The sequence below is a fragment of the Furipterus horrens genome, unplaced genomic scaffold, assembly GCF_987537825.1.
Source record: "Furipterus horrens unplaced genomic scaffold, mFurHor1.1.pri manual_scaffold_6, whole genome shotgun sequence".
Lineage (NCBI taxonomy): Eukaryota > Metazoa > Chordata > Mammalia > Chiroptera > Furipteridae > Furipterus > Furipterus horrens.
The window spans coordinates 178,858,641-178,879,646 of record NW_028327176.1 but is presented as its reverse complement, the minus strand read 5'-3'; the positions used below and the strand labels follow the sequence as shown (position 1 = coordinate 178,879,646).

The window sequence follows — 21,006 nt, the reverse complement described above, 5'->3', positions numbered from 1 at the left end:
ACGTAAGTTTGATATTTTGTACATCTACAAGGTCAACTTACTCTACAAATTAATTGTTTCCAAGAGAGTTTGAAAACTGAAACTCCAAATGACTCAGAATTATGCTACAAAATTTACTATTTTTAATGATATTAATGATAAAAATAACATTTTTAAAAGAACTATTTTCCCTTCTGTCATGTACTTATACCTGAATAAAATGTTCTTGTCATTGGGTATATAGTAATCTCTGATTTCTTTTATGGCAAAGGTATTGCATGGAATATCTCGAGGGAGGCTTGGGAGCGGATTATAAGAACCAATGAGACGCAGCTTCCATCGTGAGGATGATATGTATGAGTCACCAGTATATGCTTCAGCCACAAATGTGTATCCTTTCTGGAAGAAAATAGAATTACACAGAACTCAGTTACAGTTTGCAGTCTCCTCAATGTACAATATGAGGTCTTCCAGTACTAACACACTCTATTACATTGGTATACATAAAGATCTCAAGACCTTTTGATAAACATCAGATCACTAGCATTATTTTTTGTAATCAGTCTTAGAAAGAGCCATCTTACATGTTTTAAGAGAAAACGAATAACTCAACACTTTGGTTTGTGTGATCCCCTAGCTATAAAATAGCCCCAAACTTCCTACTTGATATCCCTGTATTTTCGGAATAATTTTTCTAAATACGAGATGAGGAAAGCAGAAGAGTTTATAAAAATGTAGCTCCTTTGGGATGACAATTAGCAGGTAAAGCTATCAAATTCACAGCAAATCTGGTTCCATAAGAAGCCCAGTTGCAAAACTGGGGATGAGCTCTTTAGGTTGGAGAAAAGAAGCCATTCAGGAACCCAGGAAAGTGATAACATCATAGTGGGTTATAGCTTGGTTCAACGTAATTGGGTATCTGGCCAAGAAGGAGGTGGTAATGAGATACAAAGAAGCATATTATCATAATGAAACACAAGAGCTCCAAGTAGATCTGAGTTTATAATTCCAGACACGTTTAATAAGAAAGAAAAAGATAAATTTGTATTCTAGTTGCTATCAGATGCGAGGGATCTCTCTGATGTGTTAAGGTTTCCAGAAACAGAATATATAAGACAGAATGAATTTATAACATTGCAATAGATGTCTGGGAATATTAACTAGAATTCCAATACTCATAATGAGATGAGAATTGCAACACCAACAAAAACTTTCTGATATGTTTAGAGCAAGGAGAAAGGAAGATAAATTATGTATACAAAAGTATTTTTATCTGCAAATTGTAATGCACAGATTTATTGCTACTTGTGTACTAATGCATTAAAAAAGTAAAGAGAATCACATGACTCTTGTGTTTGTCTAGGCTCAGAGAATAATTTTGAGAGAGAAAAGAACAGTTATAAATTGGTAGAATAGATATCAGTAGGTGAAAATCTAAAGTTAAGCCAGTGATAGAATTTTAAGAGAGACCTGGCTTATTTCAAGTGATTTTAGTCTCTTGAGTAAAAAGGGTAACATAATAAAGCACTGAGTACTGAGAAACTTTCTAAATGGGTATTCTGAATCACAGTTATTGAAATATGGAAAAATACAATGAACAGTTCTGAATGAAACAGTTTAACCCTGTATTTTTAAGTTTAGAACACTATATTTTTACATAAAATAAACTAATATCATGGGGGACACTAGTTCTGTGGGCCTACATGGAAAAATGTCGACCTAATGTCAAAATAAATACCCTGTAGATGTTAAATGCTAATGCAATCATGAGCTACAAAACGATGGAATATTGATCCTCCTTATATTTAGGGGGTCAGAATTTTCTCTAGAGGCTTCATTCAATATTAGAAACCATAATATAGAAGGAACATAGATAACTTGGTGAAATATTCAAAGATCAAAAATCATTAAGAAAGGAAACCACCACGGACATGTACAATGAAGTGGGGATTGACTGTGGAAGAAGGGGTGGGCTGGGTGGGTGGGGGGAGCAATGGGGGGAAAATGGGACAGCTGTAATAGAAAAACAATAAATAAATCAAAAGTTAAAAAAAAAAAAGAAAGAATAAAGGAAACCATGCCACAAAAGGGACCACTGAAGCTATTCTTCTAGTCAATCTCCCCCTCATTCCCTAAATTTCTTTTCTAAAATGAGCAAAAAATGAGAAGACAGAAGAGGCAAGTTACTAAAGAGAGGAAGGGGCTATGTTTGTTGCACTCCTGAATTTGCAATTTAAAAACCAAAGTTAAATGGAAATAGAATGGTCTGTGTGTTCATTGATAATGCATCATTTATATAGAGCAGCCCCCAAGTTCATGCTCAGTCTTGGAAAAGAGGTTTTCACTGGAGTTAAAAAGCAAAAAACAAACTAAACCAAACCCAAGCAAAGTATGCTAGATATAAATAAGTAGCAAATTATTTTTTGATTCAACTCAAATGGTCCCTACCAAATTAAGTGTCAATAACTAAGATTAGTTTTCTTATCTAGTAAAATAAAATTAATTTCTAGAATTTGATGACATCTATGACCTTGATAGAGTCTCCCCTTGAATGAAGCCATCTTTTCCATTTGGGGCTTTGCAATTTTTTATTTCCAGTTACAAATCAAATAAATTTTTCTATTCAAAAGGCAATCTAGGCCTCAATTTTTCTGTGAACCTAAAACTGTCCTAAAAAATAAAGTCTTATTTTAGAGATCCCACAATGACCCAAAAAAAACTATTAGATTTTTTATAGAGTCATTAAACTGTTTTATTTTTCTATAAATCAGTACTCATTAGATATGTATGTCTTAATTTGTACAAAATAATGCGTAGAATCATAGACTGATGTGAACCTCAGAAGTCAATTACAACCTCAGCTCAAACAGAAGAATGGAGGTCACAGCCATATAACTAAAAACTCGAAGATCATAGTTAAAATAGGTCACCCGGTTACCAGTACAGGTATACAATGTTTTTTGGCATGCTACCCTCTCAGAAGAAATGACCAAAAACACAAAGACAAGATTCAAATAAATAGAGAGGCAACGTGATTTTAGTGAATGGCAGGGTCTAACACTCAGCAGGAGTGATGTGACAAGTGCTACTCTCCTCGGAAGGAATCTGTAGCCCTGGGAAAGATGGGGTGTCAGGTGCTGAATGGGTATGTAATCAGTCTTCTGAAATGTTTAGGAAAAGAATAAAAACCTCATGGGAAACTGACGCAACCGGATGACTTGGTAGAGACAGGACTAAATGGACTCTTTAGCTCCATTTCCATTTAAGGGTTTGTAGGATTTTATTATTTTAATGATGAGAATTTCTATTGCTTTCTTTTCTAATTTTCTTAGGAAGGAAGAAAGAAGAGGGCTGAGGGGTGAATGTCCTAGCACTCACATGAAGTACCTCCTGCTGTCGAACAAATGGAACTTCTACAGAACAAGACCATGTATCACCTTATTTCTCTATTAAGTGGATCGAAGTCATCTTTGTTTTATTTCATCATAAAACCTGTACAAAGTGCAAGCATCTCACTGCCATTCTACCATGCAGGCTGAATAAATTTCACACTTACCTTATTCTTGGTATAAAGATAAGGCACCACTTTTTGGAATACCTTTGGCACTTGTTCCATTGTGTCATTATTTACAACATGGAGCATACAGACTGGAATGGTAGTGTATACTTTGGGAACCAAAATCACATCTTGATGAACCAAAAATATTTCTCTGAAATTACAAAAGCATGAACTTTCCCTTGACATGAACCATAAAGAAACTTTGAAATTAGGTTTGATGTTAAGAAATAAAAACGTAAGTTTAAAGATTTAAATAACTATAAGGTACACCTATTGTTTTCCCTTAAAATTATGATTAACATACTATTTTGTCATGTAAATGCAAACCCCTTAAGAGATCCAATTTTTGACTTTTACCTAATATGCTACTGCTTAGAAATTAAGCAATTTCTTCCTATAGTGAAAGCACATCAATTTTATTATATTAGTGCTATCAAAAAGTTATAATAATTAACTTCAAATTTTTCACAGTTTAAGAAAACATGTATAAACACTTCTATACACTATTTCATTTATTCATAGCAGATATAGAAGACATTTTAATTAAGTTGTGAAAGCAAACTAAAAGTTCATACATTTACTACTATCGTCAATAAACTCTACATATATGAATATTGATGCCATTTAAGGGAGACATCACTTACCAAACAAAATATGACAGCCTCACCTGAAGACTATAAACCAACTATTTGGTGGCTGGTCTGCATAAGTTACAGTATAGTCAGCAAAAGCAATCTTAGTTTCTTCATCTTGATAGCATGGATAAGATTCAATAGACTTGCACTTGCTTTTAAACATTAGTCTGGAAATGTAAAAATATTTTAAGTACCAGTGCCAAAAGTAACTTTCAAACTGAATTCTGTATACAGAAAAAAAAAAGAAATTGGCAGCAATTACCATTGTTGGCTGGACTGAGTCCTTGTTCAAAGAGGGGCTCATGATATGTGGCACCAAGGTAGGGAGACCACTGTAGGCCAACCGTGGAAGATGTCTCCCAAAGGTGCCCAAAGTCAGCTGAAGTTCTCAGTTAAGAGAGAACCTAATTCATGATCAAGGGAGTAACTCTGTTTATAGGTGGAAAACCAGTACCAAAGTTCAAGCTCTAAGAATAGGAGAATGAGAAGCAGGGAAACTAGCAGTAAAACTGGGTGGCAGCCACCAAATTTCAAGTTAACACAGAGAAATTTATACTAGAAAGGAATGGGTTTGGAATAATAGATTAAAAAAAACAAAAACTAAGGCCTTGAATAAGGGAAGAGTGTAGTTTTCCTTTTACATGATTTCTGTTGCATGAGAGAGAGTTGTGTGCAACTGGGTAAAGAATTATGGGCTGAAGTTTCTCCAGGTTTGCCCTCTGGAAGGCTGTGGCATATATTCCAGAACATAATGAAAGTGATGTGAGGGATTCTCTGGGTCCTGTTCTTACCACTCTGCCAGGAGCTGGATCTCGCACCAGGAATCTAGGGTCTTTTATATAATGTCTATGGTGGTGGTTGGGATGGAAGTCATAAAGACCATAGAAATAGTTCCCTATTAGATAGAGGTCTGAACAGAGCTTGAGGTGCTCCTAGATTCTAGGTGGTTTAATGGTACTGTCAGTGGGATATCAATCATGGAGATTCTCATGGAAGATAGTGTTCATATGCTTCACGTATGGCTTAGGTGGTGAGAGGAAATTGATAAGTTAATTCTTGGAAATTTTAAGCCTTTTAAAGTAGTCACAAGAACAAAGACTAACCACATACCCTGGTTTTCCTGGGGCAGTCTTAGTTTGTGCACATAGTCCTGGCATAATCATAAATGGCACTCCCTATATCTGGATCATAAATAACCTGATCACCCTAACGAGGAACTAGAACATCCTGGTGTGGCAATGCAGAACCCTGTTGTCCATCATGGGTGATGGCCCAATCACTGCTACTTTTACAATTTCTACTCTTCTCTGTATACCTCAGGGAATTCTAATGACTGTAGGTGTGGGAAACAGACAGGCTTGTTTTAAAAGACTTGGACCACTGTGTGGAGCCGCCCCCCGCTGGCAGGTTGTCTTCCAGGCCTTCTCTGAATCCCACCCTCCGGGAGATTTTAAAGATAGAATAGAAATACAAAGTGGCTTTTAAGGAAAAGGGACCCTGCTCTGTTTTTCTCTAAATAGCCCCAGTTCTTGTCAGTGGGATGTGAAAAACAGAACGACTGAGGAAAAGTAAATGTTTTGAACTTGTGTAAAATACCTGCGCGCCTCAACCCTGTATTGATCTGCACTTCCCTTTGTTATGACTCCCAACCATTTGGTGAGGTGCTGCATGTTTTTCCTTATGCATTTCCCATGTAGAAAGTAGATAGAAACCCTGGCTAATAAAGAAACGAGGGCACTTTTCCTCAGAGAAAACCTCCTCCCTTCCTTCCTCAGATGATGAATGTCTGAGCAGTTTCTTCATCCAGTTCGAGGGACCCAGAGTCTCTCTCGTATAGGGCCATCAAAATCTTGATATACCACATGGAATAACTTGAATGACCCAGAAAGATATCGCTGACAGATTTGAAAGATTTTGTTAAGACAAAGTCACATTAGTAAACTGAGCCTTGACCAAAATAGACCTGGGAAAGTACTGTCCCTTACAATTTAAGAATGAAAGGCTAGGCTCCTAATCCTCAAAGCCCCCCATATAGTAAAATTAATATTAGAAATACTTAAAATAGTTAATGTTCAATATATAAAATTTATAATAGTCTTAGCTCTGTATACAGCATTGTGCTAAGTATATTTCCTGTGTTACCTTAATTTTTCTTTTGAAGTTTTAGACTTTTTTTGTTGGTCAGTCTGTGTTTTTTAATTTTAATCATGTATTGTTTATGCTATTACAGTTGTCCCACTTTTTCCTCCTTTGCCCCTGTCCACTCAACCCACGCTCCACTTCCATAGTCAGTCCCCACACCGTTGTCCACGTCCATGGGTCCTTCATGTATGTTCTTTGACTAATCCCTTCACCTTCTTTCAGTCATCCTCACCACCCTCTCCCCTCTTATAGTTGTCCATCTATTCCATGATTCTGTGCTTTTGATTCTATTATGCTCATTACTTTATACAAGGTCTGTCCGGAAAAAGTCCAGCCATTGTTAATATGATGAGAACGGTTGCACAACATTGATGTAACCTGGCAGCCAAGGAGAGTAGACCGGAATGTGCATGCATGAATAACAATGACTGCCCTGTACTAGTCAGTGGGGGCAGCAGAGGCCACTGAGTGAGCATGTGCACTGTGTGGCCATCACATTCAAAATGACTGAATGAATAGAGCAATGAATCTGCATCAAGTTTTGTGTTCAGCTTGAACATTTCTTTGCAGAAACTATTTGAATGATTCCAAAGGCCTTTGAGGACAATGCAGTGAGTGATTAGCAGCTTCATCATAATATGCCCGCTCATTCATCACATCTCCTGCAGAGTTTTTTTTGGCAAAACATCAAACCATGCAGCTGACACAGCCTCCCTACAGCCCAGATTTGGCACCCTGTGACTTCTGGCTTTTCCCAAAACTAAAATCACCTCTGAAAGAGAAGAGATTTCAGACCATCGATGACATTCAGGAAAATACGATGGAACAGCTAATGTCGATTGGCAGAACTGTGCGAGGTCCCAAGGTGCCTACTTGGAAGAGAACTGAGGCACCATTGTCCTATGTACAATGTTTCTTGCAATTTCTATCTTCTTCAATAAAGGTCTCTATTTTGCATACTAGATGGATGGATACTTTCTGGATAGATTATATATATGTATGTGTGTGTATGTGTTTAATGAATTGTGACTAGAATGTAGTTTTCCTAAGGCTTGATATACTTCTGATTTGTCCCTGTTTCTAGAGTGTTGGCCTCCAGAGATTTCAACTGACAACCTTGTTTACTAGAGTTCCTTCTCTGGCAGGTCCTCAACTCTAACTTTTGTCTCCTCAGCATGATAAGACTTTAGAAACTCTCACAGGTTTCTGCGTAGAATTTTAGATAAGTTCAATTAAGACAAGCATAAAGTATTAAGTACCATAAGAGTGTTTCAGATAAAATACTGTGTTTCTAGCTGCAATGAGGAAGAAAAACTAATCTTTGGTAGCATTTGAACTGAAACTTGAAGGACATCAAGATACTGCAATAATAAGTCAGGCAGAGAAAGACAAACACCCTATGATTTCACCTATCTGTGGATCTGAAAACAAGGAAAACAAGCAAACCATCAAAACAGAAAACAAACTCATAGATACAGAGGAGTTGGAGGGATGAGTGAAAAAGGGGAAGGTATGAAGAAGCACAAATTAGTAGTTACAAGATACTCATGGGGATGTAAAACACAGCATAGGGAATATAGTCAGTGATATTGTAATAACTATGTATGATGTTGAATGGGTACTGGACTTATCCAGGGGATCACTTCATAAGTTATACAGATGTCTAGTCACCATGTTGTACACCTGAAACTAATATAATATTGCATGTCAACTATAATTAATTTTTTTAAAGTAAGAAAAAAGAAATATCATTATATTGCTTTACCTTAAAAGAGAAATTGCATACTGTTCTATATTAGTTTCCAATATAATCCAAACTTTTTGAAGAGTATCTGCAACACTGATATTTTCCTTTGTGTCTAAAAATAACAATAAAAATAACAATGTAAAAGCTGTAAGATGCCTGAAAAATTATTTTTTTCAAAGCTCTCCTTTTACAGATGCAGCTGAAACTCATGAGTCAGGTGGTGCTAAAGTTATAGGCTTTATTAGCAGCAAAATCATATTTAAAATATAAAGTTATATCCCTCTAGTTGAGAACTTTGCTCATCATTTTATGCTTTACCCTTTATTTTTAGGTTAAAAAGTATAAAATGCTCTTTGATCTAATCGAAATACTCATTAGTGAGTTTACATCAGATCTTATCACACAAAAATTTCTTATGAAAGTTCTTATGTCAGAAAAAATAATTCATCCAATTTTTCTGGAAAACAGTAGCTAAGAGGATTCCAATGAAGTTTAATCTAAAGCCTAATCTACAAATGGTTTAGGAGTAAATGGTTTGTCAAAAAAATGCAAATCCATAGTAAATACTTCAAATTTGATGTCAGAAACTGACATTTTTTCCTGGTTATCCTATATTAATTTCTTCATAGTACTTAGTAGTACCTGCAATTAATACCTTAATGTATTTACCTACCTATTTTATGCTTACCACAGCTAGAACACAAGATTCACCAGATCAGAAACCTTGTCAGTTTTACTGATTTCTATAAGACCAGAATCTAGGACAGCGCTGTCCACACAAGAATTTATTCAATAAATATGTGCTGAGTGAAAGACATGCAAATACTATCAAAATATTTTAAGTTGCTCAAATTTTTGTCTCAAAGAGAACAAAATCATTGCATGGATATAATTCTTGTAGCATATATATATGGACAACAAAGAGTGTATTTTACCATATAGTGATTTTAATAAATTTATAAATATTTTTCTAATAAAAATATAAAAATCAGGCAACAATAATATTTTTATAACAAAACTAGTCAATGTAGTTAGGTTGTTTTACATTTGTGTATGTGTAGTTTTCACTACTTAGGTAAACATATTGATGATTCTCATTAATCTTTCAAACACAGACATTTCTTACAAGAAAATATTTCAATATACTCAAAGATTTCTACTGGAGATGAGGCCTCTCCTATGAACATGTAAACAAAAACTGAAGAATGAAAATAAGTAAATTTTTGCCTCTGCAGTGTTTTACTGTAAGCTCTTAAACCTTTTCACTAAATAGCTTATTTTATATGAATAAATATATGGGATTTAATAAATATACTAGTAGACTTAAAGTGAACTTTATGCCTCCTAAATGTACGTCACTGTGGACATACATGGAAGTCTCTTCATTCAATTCATTCATTCATTCAAGTCATTCATTCATTCTTTCAGCAAGTATTTGTTGTGTGTTTACAGTGCTGGGCACTGTGTGAAATTCTGGGAACAAGAGAGTGAGTGTACTGACAATGCACACTGACCTCAAGGAATTTCAGTATTTATAGAACTTAAAGTAACTAGCCTATCCATAAAGATGACTCTAAAATATTCCTCATTAATACACAAATATTCATTTATATACAGACAAGTCAGTTTTATGAATGACTGAAAAATTGTACCTGGTGTTCTAGCTTTCATAAGCAATCTGACATAAGTTCCTCTCCACATGGCTTGAATTTTAATTGCCGCTGCTACTTCTTTATCACTTACTGGCATAGAATATTTAACATCTGCCCATTCTGCTGGAAAGAGAAAAACAAACTTTGTACTGAAAGTTATATTTAACCCCTTCCCCAATTTTCAATGCCCTTAACTACTAAAGCCCTCTGATACAGAAAGGCCACAACCACAGATTTGTTGTTACATTTAACATTGTCCTCCGTATGCAGTCCTGCTTTAGAAAGTAAACATTCTGGAGAAGATGACACACTAAATACTGATATTGTAGTGAACTACTGTTGATTCTTCTGTGAAAGTAGCAAGAGGTTTCCCTCAAAATTAAAAGAAAATGTTCAAATGGTAGAAACGAAGTATTGGGAGGAGGAAAGGACTATTACTTGGATCAGAAGAACTTCCCAGAATTCCTCAAATCATACTATATATATTACTGAGTTCCATACTTTTTAAAGTCAGGAACAAATAAAACGGGGAAACTCTGGATGTATGTGGGGTAAGGGACACAAATAAGAATCTTGGAACCCTGTGAGTTTCCCAGAGCACAGCTCGAACTCCGCGACTGTGGGTCTAGACTCTCTACTAACTGCTCCACACACATTGTGAGTGCACTTTTCTCAAATTATTTCTCTTACGTAAGCCTGGAGATTTCCTTGTCAAATAAATATCTAAAATTAATCAGTACCTAATGGAGCCTCTTCCGGGGAGGAATCGAGTGTATCCAAATCCAAAACCATAGCACGGAATGCAAATTTAAAGTTTGAAGGAGGTTTTGTTATTTGAGCTTTTTTCATTAAACGCCATAAGGAAGTGTGAAAAACCTAAAAAATAATATGTTACTGTATTTTTTAAACCAAGAAAACGCCATTACCTGGTCACAGGGGCTTTAAAAAACATTACAGGCTCTAAAAAATTTTTTTAGATATATTTCTCAGATATATACACAGTCGAAAAGAAGATTCTTCAAAGTTCTCATCCAGTAAGAAACCAAATAATCATTTGACAATTATTAATTTGATTAAATTTTATCCTTATAACAATGTTTATAATGTATACTCAATCAAAATATAACACTAAACTGGTTGAAAAGATACAGCATAAGATTAATAAATATGCTCCTTGAGCTTAAACCATTTAAGTACGGTATTTCATTGATCCTAACATGCCATCCATTGTAAGACACACTGTTATTTCATGTGCTACAAGAAAGTAGACTACTTAGGGTTTTTTAATCACTTCCTTATTATCTATAAGTATTTACTTCATATTGAAAAAGCTCTTTTAGATTTAGACACAGTTTTTCATCATGTATCACACTTAAACATAGATGAAAAAATAAAACAAGCTACATAAATTGATTAAGAATTCCAAGAACTTATTCATATTCAAACTCTTAGTTCTACAAATCATCTTTTGAAAATACTTAACATCTGTTTCTCCAGTATAATTTGTTCTTTATTTTGTCAAAGGCTTTGAAGATGCACCAGTGCCTAAAAATGTTCTACTTTTGACCCTGGGGTTTTTCTCAAGCCACTGACTCCCTATTCAGAAAGTACTGGTGCTGGCTCATCCTTCATCTTACCAAAGAGGACAGAAGGAAGGTTTTTAGACTACAACAAAAATACATATCCCTTCTTCCAATGTTTTTCCATGGTTTTTATCCTGAAATGTTGAGGGATCCCATTTGTCCAGTCAGGCCACTGAGAATAACAATGAAGCCCAAACACAGTTCTGCTAGCTTACTTTCAGCTCTTTACTTACCTGTGCAGATGGGATGACTTGCTGGGTGGATTACTCGCCATCCCTGGGGTACTGTTTGTGTGACATTTTGCAAATCACACCCTCCACAATTTTGTTTGTTTGTTTGAGCCCTGGGGGAGTCATTTTGGCGTGTGTGAGGAAAATCTCTTTCCCTTCGTGTTTTTTTGAGAGTCTCTATTATGCAACTGAATTCTCTTCCCAAAAGGATTAGGTTTTTGTCAAACAATACACATAAGTACATGTATTTCTTTTAAAGAAATATAAACCCTTCTGAACAAGTCCATGCATGCTTAGCGAATTCTGGAGGTCACCTGACCAGCAAAATTGATAAGGAATGACCAATTATAAGATACACTCTGATTTTATTCTGATGTTCAAGTGTGAAAAGAAATGTGCATCTTAGAATCGGGGAAATACAGTGCCTTTCAGAGGCAAATGACGAGTACAGTTCCTGCTTAGTTCATATTTTCTCGCAACTCTTCATCCCTCCCCGTATGTATAAAAACAGACACCTCGGGTCGCCTTTTCTCTCTCTGGAGCGCCTGCTCCTTACCCCTCTCTCTCCTCTCCCCGGGCGCATTCTCTCTGCCTCTCTTTCTCCTAAGCTCTAAGGGCCCTTTCATTGCCTCTGTAACTTGTTTTTTGAGCCTCCCCCCTCAGTCCCACCCAGCCCAGCTGGCTCACTTGTTCCATGGCTCACTTCTACCTCTGTGACTTTCTAAATAAACGTTTGCTTGTATTTAAAAAGATAATAAAAATTAAAACTAAAAACAGGTACCTAATCTTATAACCTGCCTTTGTACTTACCCCATCGGCTGGCAAAAGTAGACAAGCCTGAGAGCAAGCAGTTAACCCAAGCTAAGCAAATCATTGTCACTTTGGCCAATGATATACATAGTCCCTCTTTATATCTCAATTTACTTATCGCGGCCTCACTGTTTCGCGGGGTTTTTAAAAATAGTATATTTAATTATTTATCGCGGATTTTTCCCTATATCGCAGGATTTTGCGGTACTGTATACGTATGTTGTTAAAGTTACGTAGGTTTAAGAGGGTAGAATATGTTTAAGAGCATAAGCAGTGTTTAGGTCTAGAACGTAATACTTGCGATAAGTGAGGGAATACTGTAAAATCTGGATCAAGTTATTCTTAACCTCCCTCGTATGGGAAATGGATGTAAAACTTAGGAGCCATAGTTTCCATGATGTGAACTTAGGAGTTAGGAAAGCATGTCTATAAACAAATTTTTTAAAAAAGAAGATAAGTTCTAAGGGTCTTCTGTTCCCTCTAAATTTCCTCAGAGTCAGTTCTATCCTAAAGTGTTCAAAAGTGTCCCTGTATACTCGTAACAGATCAACACATCCATATCTAGCTTCTTGATGTTTTCTGTGATGTGCTAAAATAAAGCTCTAAACATTTCAACATTTAAAATAAAAGTTTTAGAAATCAATACTTAAGTATGTTAAACCTTTTACTTTGTTACAGTTGAGTGTTCAGAGTCTTTGATCATCTTGACATTCCATAGTGCACCACTCTGGTCTGCACGTGAATGTTGACGACTTTCTGTGAACAGAAAGTGGCCAGTTCTCTAAGTTCCTGGTTAAGACACATGCATGCTAGACAGGGAGGAATAAACCCTATTGAAATTCATGGATTTACCACATCAATGGAGATTTTAGGTGTCCAGAGGGCTGGGAATTCTGAGCCATCCCCTGTAAGGTAACGGATAAGACATTGCAATTAAGAAAGAGGACAGTGCTTGATGGTTCTCTCTGGATTATTTGAAGTTCGGAGATTTTGTTTTTAATTTTCTTTCCCCAACAACGCCTGATACCTAGTTAAATTGGAATAAGTAAAATAAACTTTTTGTATAAATAATTTTAATGTAAGTATGACCTATACATTGTTCATATAAAATTAAATTTTATCTTGGTGAAATGACTTGAGACACAGACTTTTTACATGGTTCTCAAAAATCTCCTCACAATTCAGTACAGACTGAAATGTAAAATGCAAAGCTATAAAACTCCAAAAGATAACCTAGGAGAAAACAGTGAGCTTGGGTATGGTAATGACTTTTCAGATATAGCACTAAGGGCATGATTCATGAAAAAAAAAAAAAGAAAAAAAGATTAGCTAGACTTCATAAAATTAGAAACTCCTGCTTTGTAAAAGAAAATGTCAAGAGAATAAGAAGACAACCAGAGGATGAGAGAAAATATTTTCAGAAGTTATATATGATAAAGAACTCTTATCCATATACAAAGAACTCAACAATAAGAAAAAAAAACAACTGGATTTGAAAATGGGTCAGAGAACCGAACATACACCTCACCCAAGAAGACACACAGATGGTGAACATGTACATGAAAAGATGCACCACATCATACGTCATCAGAGCAATGCAAACTGGAACAACAATGAGGTAGCACTACACAACTATTAGAACAGCCACAATCTGGGATGCTAACAGTGCCTAATGCTGCTAAGGGTACAGAGCAACAGAAGCTTTCTTTCATTGCCGCTGGGAATGAGGAAGGGTGCAGCCACCTTGAAAGAAAGTTTGGTGGTTTCTTACAAAACTAAACATGCTCTTACTATATGATCCAGCAGTCATCCATAGTAGTTAAAAACTTATGTACACACACCTAATACATGGATGTTTATAGCCACTTTATTCATAACTGCCAAAACCAGAAAGCAACTAAGATGAATGGATAAACAGTGGCCCATTTATACAATGGAATAATATTCAGTGCTAAAAAAAAAAAAAAAAAAAAAGCTGTCAAACCATGAAAGGACATGGGAAATCTTAAAGGTATATTACTAAGCAAAAAAGTCAATCTTTAAAGACAACGTAGGTAAAACTACAGAGACAGAGAAAAAGCTCACTGGTGGCCAGGAGCGGAGGTGAGGGAAGAATGAACAGGTAAAGCACAGAGGACTTTTAGGGCAGTGAAAATATTCTGCATGCCATCATAATGATGGATACATGTCATTACACCTTTGTCTAAATCTATAGGATGTACAACACCAAGAATAATCCCGAGTGTAAGCTATAAACTCTGAGAGATAGTAATGTGTGAATGTAGATTGACCAATGATAACCAATGTCCCACTGTGTTAGGGAATGTTGGTAATGGGAGAGGTGGTACCTGTGTGGGGGAAGGAAATATATGTGGAAAATCTCTGTATCTTCCTCTCAATTTTTTCTGTGAACCTAAAACTGCTCTAAGAAAATCAAGTCTTTAGTAAATAAGAAATTTTAACCAGGCACCAAGTATTTTTATTTGTTACAGCTAGTAGGTCTCCTCCCAAAGGGACATTTCACTATGTCTGAGGTCATTTTTTAGTTGTCCAAACAGATGCAGCTGGCATCTTGGGGGTATGGGCCAGCCATGCTGCTGTATATTCTATAGGGCACAGGTCAGCCCCACAACAAGAAGTCATCAGGCCCCGAATCCCAACAGCGTTTGGTTTGGAAAACTGAGACCTTGAGGGTACCATGAAGTCAGTTTCACTCCCTCAAAACTTTCTGTGAAGCCAGAATTCCTCTTGGCCCCAGCAGAAGGTTTAACGGTGGGGAAGTGATGACCCCAGAGAATACCAACCAGCCGCGATGGGAAAGGGTTGGTGGATGCGTCACACTCCCTCATCCTTAAGTGGGACCTTTCTGAAGGATGCCCTACCATTGATCAGAACCCCCACAACAGCACACATTACATCCTTTAACACAGATTTTTCTCTTCCTCATCTTATTCTGACTACTCCGTCATTTCTGTTACCCAAAGTAACCCCCCCAAATCATCTCCATCCAAACTATTTCTCAGGTTATGATTTGGGGGGGTCACTTTATCTAAGAAAGTCTCCTCACTCGAACATCACAGAGTGAGTGTGCTTACCCTGAAGTGCTGCGCAGTCAGCTCTTTGCTGGACAAGGGCCCAGGGTAGAGGGAGGTCTGCAGGTCCTTCAGAGCTGCAGAAAGTTTACCCTTATCTTTGAAATTAGCAATCACGTTTCCAACAGCCTTCAAAATTGTTAGAGACTGCTCTGTAAATCGATAGCTCTCCTGTGAAAACAAAGCATCACAGCCAGCCTCACTGTAATGTAATTAAGTGTAATTAGATTTACAAAGATTTAATTTTTGTTAATATATTAAACTTCTATGACATGGATGACTCAGTCATTATGCATAGGGAACTTATTTCTTTGAGGCAGTTTGCTAAGTGCTATGATCTCAGAGATGCAAAACAAAGAACATGATTCTTGCTGAAGTGGGAACACATAGAAAGACCACCTACCTGATATTGGGATCCAAGGGAAATTTCTCCAAAGTATTAATATCGAGACTTAGACTGAAGAATGTCTAAGGATTATTCTGACAAAACTGCGTGGGGGTTGAGGGCAGAGGGGCAGAGAAGAGTTCAGAAAGAGAGCAATGAAGATGAAAATGACAAAAGGGTGAAAGAGCACGGGCTGCTGGCTCCATCCTGCTGTCAACCAGGAGGAAACAATAAAAGCAAGAAAAAGACAGGGATATGGAGGTTCCTCAAAAAGTTAAACATAGAACTACTATTATGATATAGCAGTGCCACTTCTGGGTATACATCCGAAGGAAATAAAAACAGGATATCGAAGAGGTATCTGTACACCCATGTCCACTGCAACATTATTCACAATAACCAAGATATGGAATCATTAGTGTATGAATGGATAAAAACGAGATCCCACACGCACACACGCACACGAAAAGAATACTCTGCAATGTGGCAGCATGAATGGATTTTGAGGCTATTGCACTAAGTGAAATAAGTCAGAGAAAGACAAGTACTGATTAATGGTATCACTTATATATAGAATCTAAAAAAAGTCAAACTCACAGAAACGGAAGAAAAGTGGCTTCAAGAGACTGGGAAGGAGGAATAAAGAGAGGTTGGTAAAGGGTATAAACTTTCAGCTGTAAGATGAATAAGGTCTGAGGACCTAATTTAAAACACAGTGACTACAGTTGATAACACCATATTGGATAATTGAAGTTTTCTAAGAGGGTTGAACTTAAATGTTCTCGCTCCAAAAAATTAAAAGGCAAGTTTGTGAGTTGAGGGATATGTTCATTAATCAGGTGGGGGCGCTATCCCTTACAGTGTAAATGTATATCAAATCACCAGGATGTACACTTTAAATATCTTACAATTTCATTTGTCAATTATACCTCAATAAAAATGGGGCGGGGAGAATGTCAGATTGCAATAAGTCTGTAGTTTGGAACAAAAAAGGATTAAACCCCAAGGAGTTTGCTTATTATCTTGAACGGTGTGCGGTAGGGAGTGAAGACTTTGCCCAGAGCAGAGGTGCTTGGAGACAGCCTGAAGAGTCAAGTTGGAGGAGAAATTCGCAACATCTACTTTCGCCCTTTCCCCAGTGGGTGTCATGGTTTCCTGCAGAGATTTTGAGGAGTGGCCCAGCAGGAGCGCCTGGACAGGACAGACTCCCTGCTGGGGTGAGGGGTTGATGGAAACCAATGCAACTGACCTTCCACTGACTGCAGTGACGCCTCCATCACCTCTCGCCACACTCCCTAAAGCCTGGCGTGTGTCTCGATGAGACGTTGTCTGGTAAACCAGTAGCACTGGGAGAGACCAAGTATGGCTCTGAGGAGCTTGAGCCTCTCTGCTTTTGGACCAGCCTTCCCCCTTTGCTTCTTCATTAGAACCAAAGAATACCCTGGCCTGGCTCTGAGCCCCAATAATAGTTACAAGATGGAAGAGTTGACAACCCCGGAAATAGGAGTTCACAGACTAAAATAACTAAGCACATAGGCAGTTTTAGACCACCTAATGAAAAAAAGAAAGCAGATAATCCATGCTATCTAAAGCAGTTTTTTTAGGGAAAAGACAAAACAAGAATTAAAATTTTTAGCAGGGTAAGTGTAATTAAGGGAATGAGGGACATCTGTTTATGAGGTGGGCTTGCCGACGATTCTCTGTGACCACTGAGCTGGAGGGAGAGGCCTGATGAGAGACGGGGCAGCAGAGACTGGGGGCGACTGCGGGGACACCTGCACAACCGCTGCCCAGAAAGGCAGAAACGCAGAGCCTGTGTCCATCTGGGCCACGACAATACAACATAGTGAGTTGGTCATAAGTCATCTTGTTGCTTCCCTGATCAAGAAGTTTACTGTCTGGCTGAGAAAATCCCATCTCGTTAATATGAAAACGTGCCATGTGGAGAGGGGTCAACAGCAGGGAGAGTTAAAGCTCGCTTAGGCAGTGGGGAGGCCCTGTGCAAATGTTTCCCCAAATGCACACACCTACATATCTAGAGGGGGTATTGCTTAGAGGACACCTAAAACCAAGGCAGGCCCACAGGGGATGTGGTGGCCCCATGTACTTATTTCCTCTCTTCCTTCAGAAACTAAGGCGAGGCCAAGAAGAGACAGAAGAGATGAAGAAATGACAGAATCTTCCATAGCTTTTCTCCTGAATCCTAGAGACACATACTTCAAATTCTTTAGGCCAAGGAAGAGGTATAATATAAAATTTTAAAGTGTGTAAAAATGGATAGTATTGATTCTTTATAACCCTTGAAAGACTACTAATACTATGGAATCTATGTAACATGTTAACATGTGTGAAAGAGGAGTCAACAGAACAGAAGGGAAGGTAGTTGTTGGAGAAAAACTGAAATTATTTTATTTGTATTCTACAGGGTTTAGAGTGTTTATTGTACATGTCATATTTGGGAATTTCTTCCAGAATAAACTTGAAGAGTTATAAAAGTTAAAAAAAAAAAAAAAAGAAAAAAAGTGGATAAGTTGAATACAAAATAAGAATATGATTTAGTTCAAATTCTTTGAAAATAAGGCATGTACACAAAAAGTCACAGTTGCTAAAATATTTACCGGCTCCAAGTTGGGCAGCACCGTGTCTTCATCTCCAACGACAAAATTCACCATGCTGCAGATGTGTAAGGAATGCCCTACTGGGGAGTACGCAGTGAGAAGCAGCAAATGTCTCCTAAAGAGAATGGATAATGGATAAAAACAAGGGTTTTCTGTGTTGGAGTTCTTGCCTCTGTGTATTTCTTAATGACAATTTGTTCTCCAAGTCAAGCATTAGTATGTGTTGAACTCTTAAACATGGATGGAATAAAGACCTTTGAATTTTCACTGTAAAGAACCATCAGATATGGAATCCACATTTCACTAACTGTCAGACAAAAATAGTTAGACTAAATGACAAGTTTGCACACCTTGGAGATTTCTCCTGTACACCACAGTCCCATTGTGAAAGACTTCGCGTGATTTTTCTCTAACAACAATAATTCATGGTGGTATAAGGCTTTACAGATTCATAGTCATTTTCTCACAAATACATAACTTCACGTATGCCATTTATGTCTCTCCTACCAGATTGTAGTGTCATTGAGAGCAGGGACATTCATCTTCTCTCAGTTTCTGAGCAGTTGGAGCATGTTAAAATATACATGTTTTCCAGTGGAGGAAAACATGAATATCAGAAGGTTCTTCATTACTTCCCTGCCCTCAGTTGTCTCTCAGAAAGAGTAATGATTTCAGAGAGAATTTCTCCATGCCACAGTTTTTAGGGCAGATGTGAGGAATGTTGGAGTTTCAAAATTTATTCTTTTTAGAAATATTACATGCTTGCCATAGATTATTTTAGCATTTAATTTTGTTACTTATGCTTTTCTTCTTTTTTTATTTCCTTTTTTTGTTTCTAAGGCATTCCAGGCTCTGACCTCTGAAAAGCACAGTACTATTTCAGGAAGACAGTTCGAGTCAACTCTACAGTGGGAAATTCCTGGTTCCGTGAGCAGTCAGTTGAAATAAATGTAGGTTTAGTTCATCTAAGAAGCTTACTTGAAATGTGAAAAACATAGCCTTCCACAGCTGGAAAAATGTAACTATTTTGGAGCAAGGGAGACTTCCTTTTTATTGAATTTATTTTATTTTTATTTCTATTTTGAGTATTTATTTTTCTTTAGTTTTTCATCCAATCAATTTTTTTTTACATTGTTTTTCTGTTACAGTTGTCCCACATTTTCCCCCATTGCTTCCCCCAACCCCTCCCACCCCTTCTCCCAAAGTCAATCCCCACAATGATCGACCCATTCTTTATCAAATCATTTTAGGGAATAATTTCTAAGTTTTTATATTGTTTAATTATTTAATAATTATCATCGTAAAAGGCTTTAAAAAATTCTTAGGATGAGAAAGATGAAGACACTCCATACCCAATAGGCAGATGAACCATAGTTGCCTTGGTAGCGTAAGTATGAATCTTCAGAACAAGATCACGTGGCTTCAGAGACTTCCAAGAAAATGTTTCAGCTATAAGTAGTCCAGGCTCTATGGGGGGGCTGTGTTTTGTTAAAGCTAGGAAAAGTGAAAAATATTAAACTTTTATTGTTAGAACATAGTTTGCCTTTACTTCCCAACATTAATAATAATAATAATATCAGAAAATAGAGCTGTTATAAGATATTCATAAAAAATTAGAAATTACTCTGGGTAAATAATTATTGAAAATAATATTCAGGTGTCACCCAGATCTTCCTCCCTGTCCTATCTCCTCCCCATAATCAACTCCTTAGGCGAAGAAACCAGGAATGGGAAAGTTTGGAAAAGGAGGATAGACAAGGACATTTCACTGAAGTTCAGCATCACTTTTATTATCTATCACTATAATTACAAAATATCTCTAGATGCAGTTTTTTAAAAAAAGGAACCACATCTGGGAAAACAAGAGACTTTCCTAAGATCGTGGAAAGCAAGGTCGATACAGCCCATCACTTATGTAAGTTTTACTGTTGATTCTTGGCTTTGACTGTGTGTAGAAAGAACAAATAATTAACATCATGATAATTGTAATATTGAGTGTTTTCTCTTAAAATAAATAAAGATTATTGATCCCTGGCTGGTGTGGCTCAGTGGATTCAGTGCCAACCTGGGAACCAAAGGGTCACTGGTTAGATTCCCAGTCAGGGCACATGCCTGGGTTGTGGGCCAGGTTCCCAATTGAGGGTGTATGAGAGGCAACCACACATTGGTGTTTCTCTCCCTCTCTTTCTCTGTCCCTTTCCCTCTCTAAAAATAAATAAATAAAATCTAAAAAAAGAGATAATTGACTATGCTTCATCCAGAGCTGAGGTAAAATACTTGTTAAATTAAAAAATTATTGAGATAAAATTGACATATAATATTGTATTAGTTTAAGGTGAACAACATGATTTGATATATGATACATTGCAAAACTATTATCACAGTAATTTAATTAACATTCATCACCACACATAATTTTTTTTCCTGTGATGAGGACTTTTAAGATTTCTGTTAGCAACTTTCAAATATACCATAGAGTATTTTTAACCATAGTCACCATGCTGTACATTAAATTTCTGGGACTTATGTTTTTTCTCTATTTCCAGATAACACTCAAACTGAGCATATAAAGTC

The 21,006-nt window shown here is 36.9% G+C and overlaps 1 protein-coding gene across 1 annotated transcript in view; it reads right to left on the bottom strand.

Annotated features, from left to right (window-relative positions):
* The window catches only part of ADGB (androglobin), a 144,514-nt gene that overhangs the window by 45,270 nt on the left and 78,238 nt on the right, over positions 1-21,006 (bottom strand). The window contains exons 18-26 of the mRNA XM_090279946.1: positions 19,785-19,926; positions 18,433-18,547; positions 15,433-15,600; positions 10,455-10,590; positions 9,715-9,837; positions 8,081-8,174; positions 4,206-4,340; positions 3,536-3,689; positions 191-378 (exon numbers count right to left, since the gene is read on the bottom strand). Coding sequence (XP_090136072.1) covers positions 191-378; positions 3,536-3,689; positions 4,206-4,340; positions 8,081-8,174; positions 9,715-9,837; positions 10,455-10,590; positions 15,433-15,600; positions 18,433-18,547; positions 19,785-19,926 — 1,255 coding nt within the window. The remainder of the gene's footprint in view (positions 1-190; positions 379-3,535; positions 3,690-4,205; positions 4,341-8,080; positions 8,175-9,714; positions 9,838-10,454; positions 10,591-15,432; positions 15,601-18,432; positions 18,548-19,784; positions 19,927-21,006) is intronic.